General features: G+C 49.4%; 4 protein-coding genes across 4 annotated transcripts; 3 read left to right on the top strand and 1 right to left on the bottom strand.

The window, feature by feature from the left end:
* Window positions 1-1392: 1392 nt before the first annotated feature.
* Window positions 1393-2578, top strand: fsf1 (Sideroflexin FSF1; the record flags this gene model as incomplete). The annotated part of the gene is made up of 3 exons (XM_064901068.1): window positions 1393-1496; window positions 1619-1752; window positions 1803-2578. The coding sequence occupies 3 exons, from the start codon at window positions 1393-1395 to the stop codon at window positions 2576-2578; spliced, it is 1014 nt and encodes a 337-aa protein (XP_064752144.1).
* Window positions 2579-3219: 641 nt separating this feature from the next.
* LTR64_006738 (uncharacterized protein) lies at window positions 3220-3852 on the bottom strand (the record flags this gene model as incomplete). Its single annotated transcript, XM_064901067.1, has 3 exons — window positions 3220-3464; window positions 3517-3787; window positions 3838-3852. 3 exons carry the CDS (start codon window positions 3850-3852, stop codon window positions 3220-3222), a joined length of 531 nt encoding a protein of 176 aa, XP_064752143.1.
* Window positions 3853-4790: 938 nt separating this feature from the next.
* LTR64_006737 (uncharacterized protein) lies at window positions 4791-8221 on the top strand (the record flags this gene model as incomplete). The annotated part of the gene is made up of 2 exons (XM_064901066.1): window positions 4791-5826; window positions 6378-8221. 2 exons carry the CDS (start codon window positions 4791-4793, stop codon window positions 8219-8221), a joined length of 2880 nt encoding a protein of 959 aa, XP_064752142.1.
* Window positions 8222-8888: 667 nt separating this feature from the next.
* On the top strand, window positions 8889-14934 carry ATG2 (autophagy-related protein 2; the record flags this gene model as incomplete). The annotated part of the gene is made up of 2 exons (XM_064901065.1): window positions 8889-14864; window positions 14917-14934. 2 exons carry the CDS (start codon window positions 8889-8891, stop codon window positions 14932-14934), a joined length of 5994 nt encoding a protein of 1997 aa, XP_064752141.1.
* Window positions 14935-15010: the final 76 nt, after the last annotated feature.

Here is a 15010-nt window from a genome sequence, read left to right as displayed (position 1 = left end):
GTTCGAGTCCATCATTTCATGTGCTTTGACAATATTCTCGAGCCCGTAAAACACCTTACCGACCTGAATCTTTGGTTCGTGATTAATGACCTGCTCCGCTATCGACTTGAGCGGTGTACGCCTGAAATCTAGCCTCCGTCAAACATTCGACCCATTCCACCCATACAGGTCGCCACCACTGCTCCTTTGACAAACTCATTGCCTGGTGCATCCACAACTTCGCCGACAGCCTCGATACCTAGCACACGCGGAAACTGAACATTTGGGCTATGGCCTTGCCGGATGAAGAGCTCACTCCGGTTGAGTCCAAAAGCGCGGACACGAACGAGGACTTCGCCTACGGCTGGAGTAGGGATGGGTAGTTCTTCAGTGGCGAAAGACTCGGGGCATCCTGGGCTTAGAATGACTGCCGCTTTCATGGTGTCTTTTCAAGACTCTTCGCTCTTGGCGAAGGGAAGGGGTCTAGTGCTTTAATATTTAGTATAAGCAAGGAAGCTTGACTTCGGACTTCGACTTCCTGTTAGAGGTACTTGGAGCCGTGGCTAGTCAACAATACCCGTCCTTATACTAGGGTGGCTGCTGTCAGTATAGAAGCTGTCTGGTAATATCCTGGACTTAGGCCACGTGAATCTCGTCGAACAGCACATCGCAAGTCTGGGAGACGCGCTCTATACGTCTCTTATGGCTCGTAGGCTGCCACTGAACCAGAGAACATGCTTTATTTAGACTTCATCTCGTGATAATGCCATAAGCTGTTTTGTGGCTCTAAAGCACAAGTTTTCTTTTGGGAGACTTACTAATTCATTCATCGGTTGGCATGAGATAGCAAGACTATTATTCCAGCAGCGAGTCTGTGCTGACTGAGGTCCGACTAATGAGTACTATCGAGACATTCTCATGTGAGGAATTCACTAGATGAGTAATGCCAACATCCGCAAGTTTAAACAATGCACTGGTGTCATCGTGCAGCTTCGAGGCAGCTTCGGCACTGTGGCTGTGAGGGTCTCTTTTGCTTTGAGTACACCTTCTTCATTTTTCATGGTAGCACTGTGAGTACTGCCAGTGATCCTAGAATGCGTGGGCTTTGCTGGACTTGAAATGCTGGCACCTGTCCCTGACATCCTTGTGCTGAGGCAGGCGCTGATGTTCTTGCCGCTTATATGTGGTAACAAACATAACAAAATCGGCAATTTGAAACACGCATTACTCCCAGCAGACAGTACTCGAATAGTACCTGCATCACGCCAAGCTTACAGCATATCCCCGCGATCTCGGAGAACTACGATAGTTTGAGTATCTGAACGCGTCAGAGCTTCACCGCCGAACAGCTTCCAGTCTTCTGGTCGCGAGCTACACTCTGCCAGCTTGAAATCGACGACAGCAGTGGTCACAATGTCGGCGGCTCTACCTGGAAACCGTGACCCGCCAGCGTCGCGGTACGACCTCTCGTCGTACTGGGGTCGCGTGCGCCAGTCAATAGACATAGCTGATCCGAGGTAGGGACATGCGTGCAAAATTCCTGCCGGACGCATGGTGAGTGGCGTTTAGAGCTTCAGTTCGAGCTTCCCAGCATCTTTCAGCAGCCGCACATTGAGCAGAAGGCTGACGATTAGGACAGAACGTTGTTCGTCTCCTCCTCCGGCCTTGAGCATGCGAAACAATTGGTCACATCGTACAAGAAGGGAGAGATACAGAGCATGACACCTGAGCTATGGCAGGCGAAGAAGGTGATAGATTCGACTTTGCATCCTGGTATGATCTGCTATCCTGGTATATTGGGATTGTGCTAAAACCTTGGTCAGACACAGGTCAACCCGTCTTCCTACCGTTTCGAATGTCCTCCTTCGTGATATCGAACTTGATTGTGACGGCAGGTATGCTGACTCCAGGCATGGGAACTACCGGCACTCTGCTTTGGCAGATTACGAATCAATCTCTGAACGTTGCTATTAACAGTGCCAATGCAAACAAATCGACGGCTTTGACGACAGGACAACTGGTACAGAACTACTTTGCTGCTGTAACAGCGTCTTGCACAGTTGCTCTAGGTCTTAATGCTATTGTGCCGCGACTGAAAAGCGTTTCGCCGAACACGAAAATGATCTTGGGACGGCTAGTACCTTTCGCAGCTGTCGCAAGTGCAGGTGCATTGAACGTTTTCCTCATGAGAGGTGAAGAGATTCGACGAGGTATCGATATCTTTCCAGTGCAGACCGATGAAGAGAAGGCAGCAAGAGAAAAGACAGGCAAAGAAGTGCAAAGTATAGGCAAGAGCAAGAAAGCTGCGACACTAGCTGTGGGAGAAACTGCTATCAGTCGGGTGCTGAATGCAACACCTATCATGGTCCTACCGCCTTTGATACTTGTAAGGCTGCAGAAGACGGACTGGCTGAAACAACGGCCAAGGATGGTTTTGCCGGTCAATTTGGGCTTGATCCTTACTACGAGTATCTTTGCTCTGCCATTGGCACTGGCTGCATTTCCTCAACGACAAGCTGTTAGCGCATCGTCGCTGGAAGAAGAGTTCCATAGTAAGGGAGGTCTTGGTGGTATGGTCGAATTCAACAGAGGAATATAGCAGGACTGTGGGTCGATGTGTAATACCAGGTACACTGAGGTACCACATGATGTTTCCGCTGTAACGTCGCTTTCATCTCAGGCGTTGATGGTCCGCTTTCGCAGTCATGAAAGCGTAAACAGTTTAAGAGCAGGAAACTGAGTGATGCAGACCACGGCAGCTCAAAGGTAAGGAACCACTCGTTTGGCCAGAGAGTGGAAACAGCCTGCAATAACCTTCGAGCGAGAGAGTCAGATGCCTCATTGACCTTAAGGAAGATGGATGATGTCCTTGATAGAGGAAGCACAAGAATAAGAACAAATCTCGGCATGAGAATAACAGATCCCGCCTACAGAGACACTCAAATACGTGAAATCAACTGCAGCAAGTAGATCATGAACGACTTTGTCTCATCGTCTTCTTCCTTACTTCGACCTAGATCAGCTGCTAAGCTATGTCATGAAACGTGAACTCCTGACTTTTTCAATGTGCCAACTTTAAGAGTAGGTTAGACAATCGATCCTTTTCCGGATGCTTGAAGCACACCGAGTGGAACTTGCGTAATCCCACGTCGAAACCTGTCGCTGCTTAGATGTCATTGCAGCAACGCCCTTGATATGCACTGCGCGGATCTGCATGGAAAAATTTCTGTCTACCGCAGCTTAGACCTTATATTCTTCAAGGCCATACTTCCAGACCGTGGCATATGGGGTGACACCGTCCTCACGAAAGTCGACGAGGACGTACATCGAACCTTCTTCCATGGACTCGCCCACATATAGATCATAGTTATCGTAGTTTGCTAGGATCTTCTTGACGGCATTCTGGGCGCCTGACTGGAAAGCCTTGATTACATCGTCGGATGTACCCTTGGCTTTCAAGGCTTCGTTGACTTTCTTCATATATTCTAGCGCAACGTTAGCGAGCCGCACTTCTGACCTACTCTTTTGATTTCTTACTTTTGATGTCGGATGTGAAACCCTTCTTGGAGGGTTTAGACTCGATCGCATTCAGTCTGAATTGGTCGACAATATCCAAGACCCTTGTTGTTTCACCCTCACCACCTTCATCGGCGTCCTCGCCTTCTGCCGATGGGTTGGCGCCCGCCAGCACGAAGTTCTCGCCACCCTTGGTGATCAGTCGCAGATCAGCCTCCCAGAGGCCGTCACCGACGTCCTTGAGGACGAAAGTGTCGGAGATGATCTCGTCCTTGTTCTCGGTGGTGATGTCCTGATTATGCACTTAGTCTAAGAACAGTGGTCGTACGATGAGGAACGCACTCTGTAGATAATCATGTTGACGGTATTTGTGTTTGCGCTGAAGGTTGAAAAGGTGCGAAGGAAGTCAATCTGGCGTGGAAAGTAGTTTGCGGTTTGCGTAGGAAATCGTCAAAATATTCGCAGCAGGCTGAACTAGGGTGGAGGGGCTCGACCAACACTTTCGCGTGCAAAAAGTCAGGAAAATCACATGTTTGTGGGGTTGACCGAACGAGCAAAGATGGCCGGATTTATCCTTTGGCCGAGACCGAACGAGAGCTCAATTTCCGCCTGGAGAGTTTCAGGGTCTGTCAGTGCTTCAAAATTGCCTGCACGGCCTCGATCGGCTCGTTATGTCACCAACCACGAAAGTCAGGGCTCCCGGCTCCATCGAATGATCAGGAGAGGCAAAATCGCGTATGAGTGAGCAAGAAATACGCTGTGCTTCGTCACAACATAATTCAGAAATAGCTCTTTGTCTTCTCTCTGTCTTTCTTACACTACACACGATCCCTGTACTCTTTTACATTCGACATTCTCGACACTGGTGCCCCGTCTCATTGTTGTCAGGTCACCTTCGCCTCGAACCATTTCCTCAGAGCTTGCACCTGCAACAGCCACTCCTTGAACAAGCAGCTCCTGCTGATCACGAATTGTTACCAGCCAGTGTGCTGGACTGAATGTTAAGCTCGATAATTACACCCGTTACGATGAATCATACGACATCTATTCCTGACCTTCCCTCGTACACCCTTTCTCCTCGTCCTTCACTCCTTCCGGGGCTATCCGATGTCTGGCTACAGCTGATCTCCCCCATTGCGGCGTACTGGATCGTGTCCCTGTTCTTTCACATACTCGATGAGCTTGACTTGTACGCGCAGTACAGATTGCATACTCCGGCCGAAGTTCTAAAAAGGAATCATGTGTCTAGATACGAAGTCTTCAGAGATGTGATACTTCAGCAAATCGTCCAAACCATGGCTGGTTATGCAATGGCTTACCTCGATCCTCCAGAGATGGTTGGTAAAGAGCAGTATGATATTGCGGTCTGGGCAAGAAGAATCAGGATTGGAGAAATATACCTGCCTCGAGCACTGGCCCTTGTTGGTCTGAATGCGCCAAAGCTTGCTAATCAGCTATACGCCTCTTACCCGACACTAGCAAGTGCCCTGGCTGGTGGACAGTACGCGTTCAGTGGATTTGCGCTTTGGGAGACGACATTAGCCAAAGTCATCTACCATGTTGGCATTCCTTCTATCCAGTTCGCGATTGCCATCACGATAGTAGACACATGGCAGTACTTCCTCCACCGAGCCATGCATATGAACAAGTTCCTCTATACTTGGCTTCACTCGAGACATCATCGACTCTACGTTCCCTACGCTTACGGAGCACTCTACAATCATCCCGTTGAGGGCTTCGCACTGGACACATTGGGAGCAGGCTTGGCATATCTGGTAACGGGAATGTCTATTAGGCAAGGTTTGGTCTTTTTCACCTGCTCTACGATCAAGACAGTTGACGACCACTGCGGCTACGCTTTCCCTTGGGATCCTTTGCAGCACATCACCTCGAATAATGCCGCCTATCACGATATCCACCATCAATCTTGGGGCATCAAGACCAACTTCTCCCAACCATTCTTCACATTTTGGGATCGTCTTCTCGGCACGACTTGGACTGGTGGCGATGTTTCCTCCAGATACGAGCGCGACAGGATCTCTGCGCAGAAGAAGGTCGATGCAGACAAGACCAAGTTAGAACCATCAGTCACGAACTCGCCAGCGGTTGACCTAGCGAAGGCTCAAGAGCAAGCAGCACAAAGTCAGCAGTCAGTCATGGATGCAGATGGTCCGGCACCAATTGTAGAGGAACAACGCGAAGAACAAGAAATAAGGAGAAATCTTAGGAAGAGTCCGAGACGCCGGACAGGCACCTTCGACCCTAGATCTTCTCTGGCCGCGAGTGTGCCGAGTTTGCACGGCCGCAGCACACCTATATTGCACGCGGATGGTATGCATTGAGGATAGGGGAGCCTTTTTGTTTACATGGTACGCATTGTATGGATTACGACCTTAATTACAACCTATGTTCTATTTCGATATCTATGTACAATAACTTCAACCTGTTGGTTTCTCGACCCTGGCATGGGTGACGGAAGCACGATCTTCTAGCGAAACAGCCCATGGCAGCCTAATTCAATTACTCAAACTTTCTGAGATCAAACACGTCTGCGTTCAGCTCCTTTCTTCTCCGTCGTGACAGTGTGCGTGTATGTTTGCCCGTCCTGGATATAACCATCGTCTTGTACTCGAACTGTTTGTTCACAGTTCATAACACGCTCTGATTGGAACGCAGCCCGCCGATTTCCGGAGCACTACTATTCAGGCATTTGCTCGTCCGATCGTCCCTCCTGTCAAACCCGCCCCACATGACTCGTAAATATACAACAAATTTGGTTGTGCAGACCTGCAAAGAGTGTATTCACCGTCGAAAACTCCAGTCGTAATACCCATATCTGTAGTGTAGTAATTCACTATCAATCATCATGGGCGATGCATCAGAAAATGAATCCATCAGTTCACTGCAAGAATGGGAATTGGACGAGGGTGTCCCTCAGCGCGAGGACCCGTTCATACAGAAATACCTGAATGGTCGTGCTGCACTCATTGAACAGGAGAAGAAGCAACGACATGATCGGGCGTTCCAAGCGACTATGACCCCAATGGCAAAGCGGGCGGCCAAAATTCTGCAGTCCATTCGTAAGCGAGAATTAAAGGAGAAATGGACGAGTGAGTACGAGGAAAGTCTGGCGCAGCACAACGATGGCAACCTCTATCCGGGAATGATGTTCAGCTTGGCTAGGGAACGAGCTGAGTCGACTGAGCTCTGGCGCTGTCTGGAAAGGATGCCAAAGGGGTGCTTGCTGCATGCACATATGGATGCTATGTGCGATGTTGACTGGTTGGTGGACGAGAACTTGCGAGAGCCTGGTATTTGTATGCTCGCGGCTGAGGCGTTGACTGTTGAGCGAAGACGAGATGTTGGCCCAGGACGGTTGTCCCCGCCCAACTTTCAGTTACGGTTTTTCCCCGAAGCTGAAATGACGAGAATCGGTAAGACGAGCAAAAGTATGAGTATCTGGAAGAACAGCTATGTGGCTAATACGCCGATACCGATACGTGAAGCCCAGAGGAGTTTCCCTGATGATGACACCACGTTCAAGAAGTGGTTGGCGTCGAGGTGTCGCTTGACGCCTGAAGAGAGTTTACACCACCATCATGGCCTGGATGCAATCTGGCGACGCTTTCAAAGCACGTTCCCGATAGTCGAGCAGCTACTCTTCTACGAGCCGATCTTCCGAAGAGCGATGCAGCGGATGATGACAGACCTGGCCAAAGACGGTATCATGTACGTGGACATGCGGCTAGCGTTCCTCTTCCAGTTCTTTTCTACAGGCAAGAGCAAGCCCGATGCTCCAGGATATATGCACTTCTTCCAGGTATGGGGTGAAGAGATAGAAAAGTTCAGGAAGACTGAGTTGGGCAAGAACTTCAAAGGCTGCAGAATGATCTGGACGATCATAAGAGCTTTCGACAACCGGACGATCGCAGAGAATATGAAGCAGTGTATTGCCATCAAGAAGAAGTACCCACACTTGATATGCGGTTTTGATTGTGTTGGACAAGAAGACTTGGGACGAACGCTGGAAGACCTAACACCGTTATTGTTCTGGTTCAAAAAGCAATGCGCCGAAGCAGGAGTTGATATCCCGTTCTTCTTTCATGCTGGAGAATGCTTAGGAGATGGAGATAGCACAGACAACAACCTGTTTGACGCAATATTGCTAGGCACAAGGCGGATAGGTCATGGCTATTCACTGTTCAAGCATCCTCTGCTGATTGACATGGTCAAGGAGAAGAAGATTCTTGTGGAAAGCTGTCCAATATCGAATGAGGTCCTAAGATTGTCGAGCTCGATCCTAGGTCACACATTGCCCGCACTACTAGCTCGAGGCGTTCCCGTATCGCTCAACAATGATGATCCCTGCCTGCTTGGCCACGGTCGAAACGGGCTGAGCCATGATTTCTGGCAGTCGTTCATGGGCTTCGAGAACCTCGGACTCGAAGGGCTGGCAGCGATGGCAGAGAACAGTGTTAGATGGTGTGCTATCGAAGATCAAAAGCAGGCTGATTGGCTGAAGGGGATCAGCGATGGGTATTTGGGTAAGACGGTCAAGGCACAGATGATAAAAAGCTGGAGGACGGAGTTTGAGAAGTGGTGTCAATGGGTCATTATGGAGTACCCGTTGGAAGCTGAAGAGTCTGAAGAGGAAGACGACGATGACGATGAGGATGAGGACGAGGACGAAGAAGAGGAGGACAGCGAAGATGAGGACGAGGAGTAGGGCATAGACTAAGACTGAAATAGGCGATGGTCAAGGGGCCTCCTGCAGGCTAACTGACCTGGATTTGGTAGTGAATATGGTCTATTGTGAAGGATGTGTCGGTTGAGTACGCCTATTGACTGAGCGTTCGTGGCGAATCCTTCGTTCTATGTCGAAGTCAGGGCGATCTGAAGGCTTGATATGCTTCTCTACCTCAGCCAGTCGTGTGCTGTAAAGAAATTCACTCAGGCTAGCCTAGGCTACTCTTACGGAAACTCTTCGGGAAGCCCCACCAGGACGAAGCCTAAAAGAGCCGATGACCGACACGTCGTCTGACTCAATCGATCAGTACCATTGCGCGACGACCCATCATGTGCACTGCACAACTCAGCGGTCGTAAAGCGTTGGTGCTCATCACTTCCAATGCATTAGTGACACGAGCATGGACGCTGTTCGTAGGGCAGGTGTCGATTGAACAGACCATATCACAAACGACGACATCATCGTGCTTTGGCTCAAATAACACAACTTCTCAACTGCGCCATGCCAGTCGTCCGCTGCTCTTACCAGGCACCTAACTCACTACATTGTGCTCGTACCTGAGTCCAGCATTGGTTCTTCGTAACTATGTTCTTGCCGTCATCGTGAATGCTTGCCACATCCACCCAACCACGGCAGGAGGGACAATATGGCAGCATACTTCCTGCCTTCCTACTTCCAGAAGCGCCTGCTTAGATATGCACTTAGCCGCCTCGACTTTATCGATAGTACTGCCCTCGATCTCGACAATCTTGGATTTACCATAGGTCAACGTTCAGTCATTGAGCTCAGGAATGTTGGAATCAAGGTATCAAAGCTGCTAGATAGGGTCGACTTACCCAGCAATTTCCAACCTAAACACGCCTCAATTCGAGTCCTGCGAATTACCATTCCAGCCGATCTTCATGTCAGTGGTATAGAAGTTGAAGTGGACAGAATCAATTTTGTGGTTGAGACAGACCAGACAAAGCCACCAGAGGACAAGAGACAAACAGGAACAGGCAAAGGAGCAGGGAGGGTACCAAGTCACAAAGATATAGCCAACCGACCACGGATAGCTTCGACGACTCTACACGATCCAGGCGGAAACCGCTCACTTCGAAGCCATGCAGACCCTGAGTCGTTGCATTTTATACCCGCACCTGAAGACCTTGCTGCGTCTTTCCTCGAGGCTGAGCCTGAGCAAGGTAGGCAAGAACTACAAGCTGCTGTGGCTTCCAGATCACTTCATTTACAGCAGTCGTACTCTACACTTGAATCTTCTACCTCAGTTTCAGATCATGGCATGGGCAATCCAGAAGGCTTCTCCTTGCCAGGATTCGTGACAAACTTCTTTGCTGGTATTGCTGATCGTCTGTCTATCTCGATCAAGAACGTTACCGTCAGGTTATCTATTCCGATCACAAACGGTTCGTCGATACCTGACCCTCAGGAATTCGTACTGGAGGTGGACAGTGTTGAGTTACCAGGCGCTGATGCTGGATCTGGTGTTCCTGCTGATACCAATCTTCGACGCCATATTCGCATCCTCGGTGTCAGATTCTATGCGGTGATCGACGACGACTTTCTATCACAGAAGTCCTCAACCAATTCTCCTGAGTTGAGCAAAAGCCGGTCAACAGTCTCCACGTCCTCGAATCTCTCCACCAAACAGGATCCTCATGCTAGAGGTCTCAATTCATCCTCGAGCAGTTCATCGGCTTCCTACGACGATGCTCATCTCGAGTTAGGCATACACGAATCTATGCTGGAGGAATCGCAGCTGTTCGAATCAACCCTAGATCGCTCACGTGGCGTTTCCTCTATCGGTGTTGTCCACTCCTCAAGATCATCACCAGGCAGCAGTCACGACGATATTAATCCACCCACATCATTCTCTCAACGATCCCACAGCTCTGACTCTATACCTGATGATCTGGCTCAGTCGACTGTTTTTAGTCATCATGAGGCAGAAAGTATGTTCATGAGCGCCATGAGCCATGTAAACTCGCCATCCACAAGGATGCCCGGTGGTTTCAACCACTTTGAGGACACAAGTATGAGTGCTACACCAAGGCAGAGCGCAACGGGCCCGCGTACACCACGAGCGATTGCTCGCTCAACTGAGAGCACGGCTCTCCCGCCAGTCAGCAGGTCCTCGACTGTCTTCCCAGTGGCCAACATGGCTCCTCCTAGACAAGCCCTGACACGATCCACTGAGCCTTTGAGGTCAGAGCAATGTACCAAACGTCTTTTCTACATTGACGAGATGACCCTAAGTGCTCCAGCCAAGCAAACGATCCCTCAAGATAAGGAGTATATGCAGAGTTCCAGCTACGAAACGACTCGTGGTACCGCAGGCAGAACGCTATCTACGCATGCATCTCATGCTCGCATTCCATCTGACCAAAGTGTTTATGAAATACCAAAAGAGCAGTCAGTAAAGTTCGAGGAGGACAAAAGCTATCAAATCGCTGTGGGCAACATCGATCTGTCCATAGACATGTCTTTGTGCCATATTCTACTCAAGTCCGCTAGTCACCTCTCTTCTACTCTCAAGTCATCAGACAATGGGGGACAGTCTTCTTCGACGAAGAAGCCCGTGGATACTCAGCTGCACCTCTCTGTCGGATCCTTGGTTCTCAACGTGATGGGGAACGTTCTCCATGATCAGGGACTAGTTGAACAACACGCACCGACCGAATCAACCTTTTCAGTATTTGAGGCCGAAGCTTCTTTGTTGCAGCTACAGCTTTTGAAGGTTCAGATGTACATGGCCACGCGTGGTGGGGTGCCCGACCAGAAGCTGACTGTCAATCGACTTGGACTATACAAAGGACAAGACAAAATAATATCGTTCTTCGATGCATCTAATCTACAGGAGTCGGTACTCGCACCTAGTGTTCTGCTGGAGCCAGATGACCTGGTTTATCGTCAGCTCGGTAACAGAGTAGACATAACAACCAAGCCACTTCATATCAAACTGGATCTGCTTATGCTTGACGAGGTCTTGAGCCGTAGTGGTGGACTTAGCTCTTTGCTAGATCTTGGGAACTCGGTTGCATCAGCAAGCACAATGAAAGAACAGAAGCCATCGACCACTTCCAAGCTAACACGGCGTCGAAGTGTATATTTCGACGATCCAATGAACCGAGCTCGGCCTAGTGATGAAGACGACAAGGGGTTGAAGTTAAATACCCGTATTTCCGCCTCAATTTTCGATCTTGTGGGTTCACAGAGCTCTTTACAGATCAAAAGTTCAGCCATCAAGCTTGTTTACCGTCCAGCTAGGTTAAGGACTAACATCTCATCTGTTTCGATTCGGGGACCGATCGTGCACAGAACGGTCACAACAGATATCTTAAATCTGAAACTCGGCGATCTTAAGCTTCATCACATCGAGAGTCCTGAGGAAGAGGACTTGGATAGGCTGCTCCAATTGTTAGCACCATCTAGCAAGCGTCAAGGCCAGGATGACGATATTATGGTCGACACTCTCCTACGACAGAGACGAAAAGGTAGCGTTCTGCGACTTTCGGTCCAAGACGTTCAGGCCACGGCTGACGGTGTTGTTTGGATTCAGCGATTGAGCAGGTTGGGCGACGAAATCTCCAAGCTCTCCTCTGTCACCAAATATCTGCCGGAAGACGATCGCCCAGGAATATTGATTTTCGGGTTGGTCAGCAAGCTCACGGCTCGTGTGGAGGTAGACAGACAATTTGGTCCCTTGCTATTAAAAGGTAACTTGCTGGAGGGCGCGCTTATTTCTGTGCCTTCCCTCATGGCCGCTCAGATCTCGAGTATCACTCTCAACCGCGATCAGAAAGAATCTCTGATCCGTGAATTGATTCCAAACATACAAGAAAGCACGATCATGGGCTCACCTATGCTCTTATGTCGATTCATCCCCGATGAGATGGAGCCAACGATCAAGCTGCAGCTATCCAATGCCTGTTTCGAGTATAGTGTACCTCTATCGTTGGCGTTCACTCAGCTCGTGGAGGCCTTAAAGGCAGAGTTTGAAATTAACCCCAACGCATCTTCGCCTCGAGCGAGTGAAGTCTCTTCCAGGTCAATCGAAGCTCCTGAACTAGCTCGGAAGATCAAATTGTCTCTGGCCCTCAATAGCTCGGCGATTTCGCTACGACCACTTGACTCCCCAGCTTGTGGAATCTTCTTGTTCAGCGATGCTGTCGTCAGTCATAGCGCCAGACACAACACTACTTTGGCAAATATTGAGATCCGAAAAGCTTCGATCATGATTGTTGACGATGTCGCAAGGATTGGCAAGGAAGACAGCGGCCTCGATTCAAGACTTTATTTCGATCGTAGCGGTCAAGTACAAGAGCTCATCAAGTCAGGCTTTGTGCCGGTAGGCTCCATTTCTGCTGCGTCAGCAGATGTAAAGATTACCGAGGAACGGTTGAGTAAGAAGCAGTTCGTTGACGTCGAATTCCGCAACAGCCTCCTGTTCCTGGAAACTTGTGCAGATTCAACACAAACACTGACCCAAATATTGAGTAATCTCATGGCTCCTACCCCACCATCGAAGGCTGAAAAGTACAGAACAGAGGTGGTGCCTGTCGAAGACATGTTGGCTTCTTGGACAGGGAACGTATTTGTTGCCGAGCAAGGGCCCGAATTGGGCTTACAAGTCGACGAAGGCGACACGACTCCTACCCCATCGACGATCCTTGCCCCTGAAGCTCAAAGCGAGCTTAATCAGGTTTTGAATGATGATTCGATCGACGAGGATGAAGAGGAGAATTTTCAGAATGACCTATATGTGGACCAGAGTACATACCTCGAACAAGATGAGATGTCGGAGAGCTCTGTAATGTCAGAATCCACGCATTCCTCTGTAGGCGGTGGTTCTGTCCATATCGCTCCTGTGAACGTCAGTGCAAGTGCCGAGCCGCCAGTCAGCAATATTACGGTCAACAGCCTCATCGATTTCCGTGCAGGTCACTTTGTGCAAAACTCTTCAGTCGGTGGTACGGCTCATCGTTGGAATTCCTCGCAGAACACATACGGCATGGGAAGTGAGGCAAGTGTACGACAGTCCCCAGTAAAAGTGAGGATCAGAGATGTCCACATAATTTGGAACCTGTTCGACGGGTATGATTGGCAGAATACACGAGATGCAATCACCCAAGCTGTCCGTGAAGTTGAGGACAAAGCTCTAGCGAAGCAGCGACGACGCGACATTCATCGTTCACCTGCGCTGGACGAGGATGATGAATCAGTAGTTGGTGATGTACTCTTCAATTCGATCTATATCAGTATTCCAACAAATCGCGATCCTCGAGACCTTGCGAATGCCATCAATATGGATGTGGGAGATGTTGCAAGCGAGACTGGCAGCTATGCGACAAGCACTACAATTACGGCGGCCACTAGCAAACGTCACTCAGGCACACGACCTAGGCAAAAGAAGCTCAAACTAAGTCGGAGCAGGTCGCACAAAATTACTTTCGAACTTGAAGGTCTCGCAGCAGATTTCATTACCTTCCCACCTGGTTCTGGTGAAGTTGAAAGCTCTGTCGATATCCGTGTGAACAATGTTGTGGTTTTTGACCACGTTCCTACGTCGACATGGAAAAAGTTTGCGACATACGATTACGAAGCTGGCGAACGCGAGGTGGGCACGGACATGGTTCATGTCGAGCTGCTGAACGTCAAACCGGTAGCCGACTTAGCTGCTTCAGAAATGGTTGTGAAAATCACAGTCCTTCCGCTACGATTACATGTCGATCAGGATGCTCTTGACTTCATGACTCGTTTCTTTGAGTTCAAGGACGATAGAATCGCCCCTTCGGGTACGCCATCCAATCCACCATTTATTCAACGAGCCGAAGTGAACCCTATCAAGTTACGGCTAGACTTCAAACCGAAGCGGGTTGATTATGCTGGACTGAAGTCGGGCAAACTGACCGAATTCATGAATTTTATCATCCTCGAGCGGTCCGACATGGTGCTGCGGCGAGTCATTCTCTATGGGGTATCAGGTTTTGATCGACTTGGTATCATGCTCAACAACATCTGGACACCTGATGTCAGGAACAATCAGTTACCAGGAGTGCTTGCAGGCCTGGCGCCAGTCCGCTCACTAGTAGATGTCGGAGTTGGCGTCAGAGACCTCATTGCAGTGCCAATTCGAGAGTACAAGAAAGACGGCAGGATAGTGCGCAGCATTCAAAAAGGCGCGATTGCGTTTGCAAAGACCACTACAACTGAGCTTGTTAATCTAGGTGCAAAGTTGGCTATCGGCACTCAAACAGTGCTGCAAAGCGCAGAGGGTGCACTCGTACCTCAACCCAAACAGCATTTAGCCCATACGTCCGACTCAGAGGAGGAGGAACACCAAATTTCACACTACGCTGATCAACCACTCGGCATAATTCAGGGTCTCAGAGGGGCATACGCAAGTCTTGAGCGAGACCTTTTGCTCGCGAAAGATGCCATCGTTGCTGTTCCAGGCGAGATCATGGCTGAGGGAAGTGCTACAGGAGCTGCAAAGGTTATGCTTAAGCAAAGCCCAACAATTGTTTTGAGACCTGCTATTGGTGTTACTAAAGCAATGGGTCAAGCACTCTTGGGTGCTGGTAATACTCTCGACAAAGGGAAGAGGAGGAGGATGGAAGATGTAAGTAAAATATTCTTTCGCGACCATAGTGCATTCACTAACTGATTTATAGAAGTACAAGAGATACTGAATAGCATTGTTGCATTGAGCTTCGTGGTAACGATAATGGTATGGCTGGTCGCGAAGGCGTTTTGGCATGCTACACA

Source organism: Lithohypha guttulata (genome assembly GCF_036872675.1).
Source record: "Lithohypha guttulata strain CCFEE 5908 chromosome Unknown scaffold_5, whole genome shotgun sequence".
NCBI lineage: Eukaryota > Fungi > Ascomycota > Eurotiomycetes > Chaetothyriales > Trichomeriaceae > Lithohypha > Lithohypha guttulata.
This window is presented reverse-complemented; position numbering and strand designations above follow the sequence as displayed.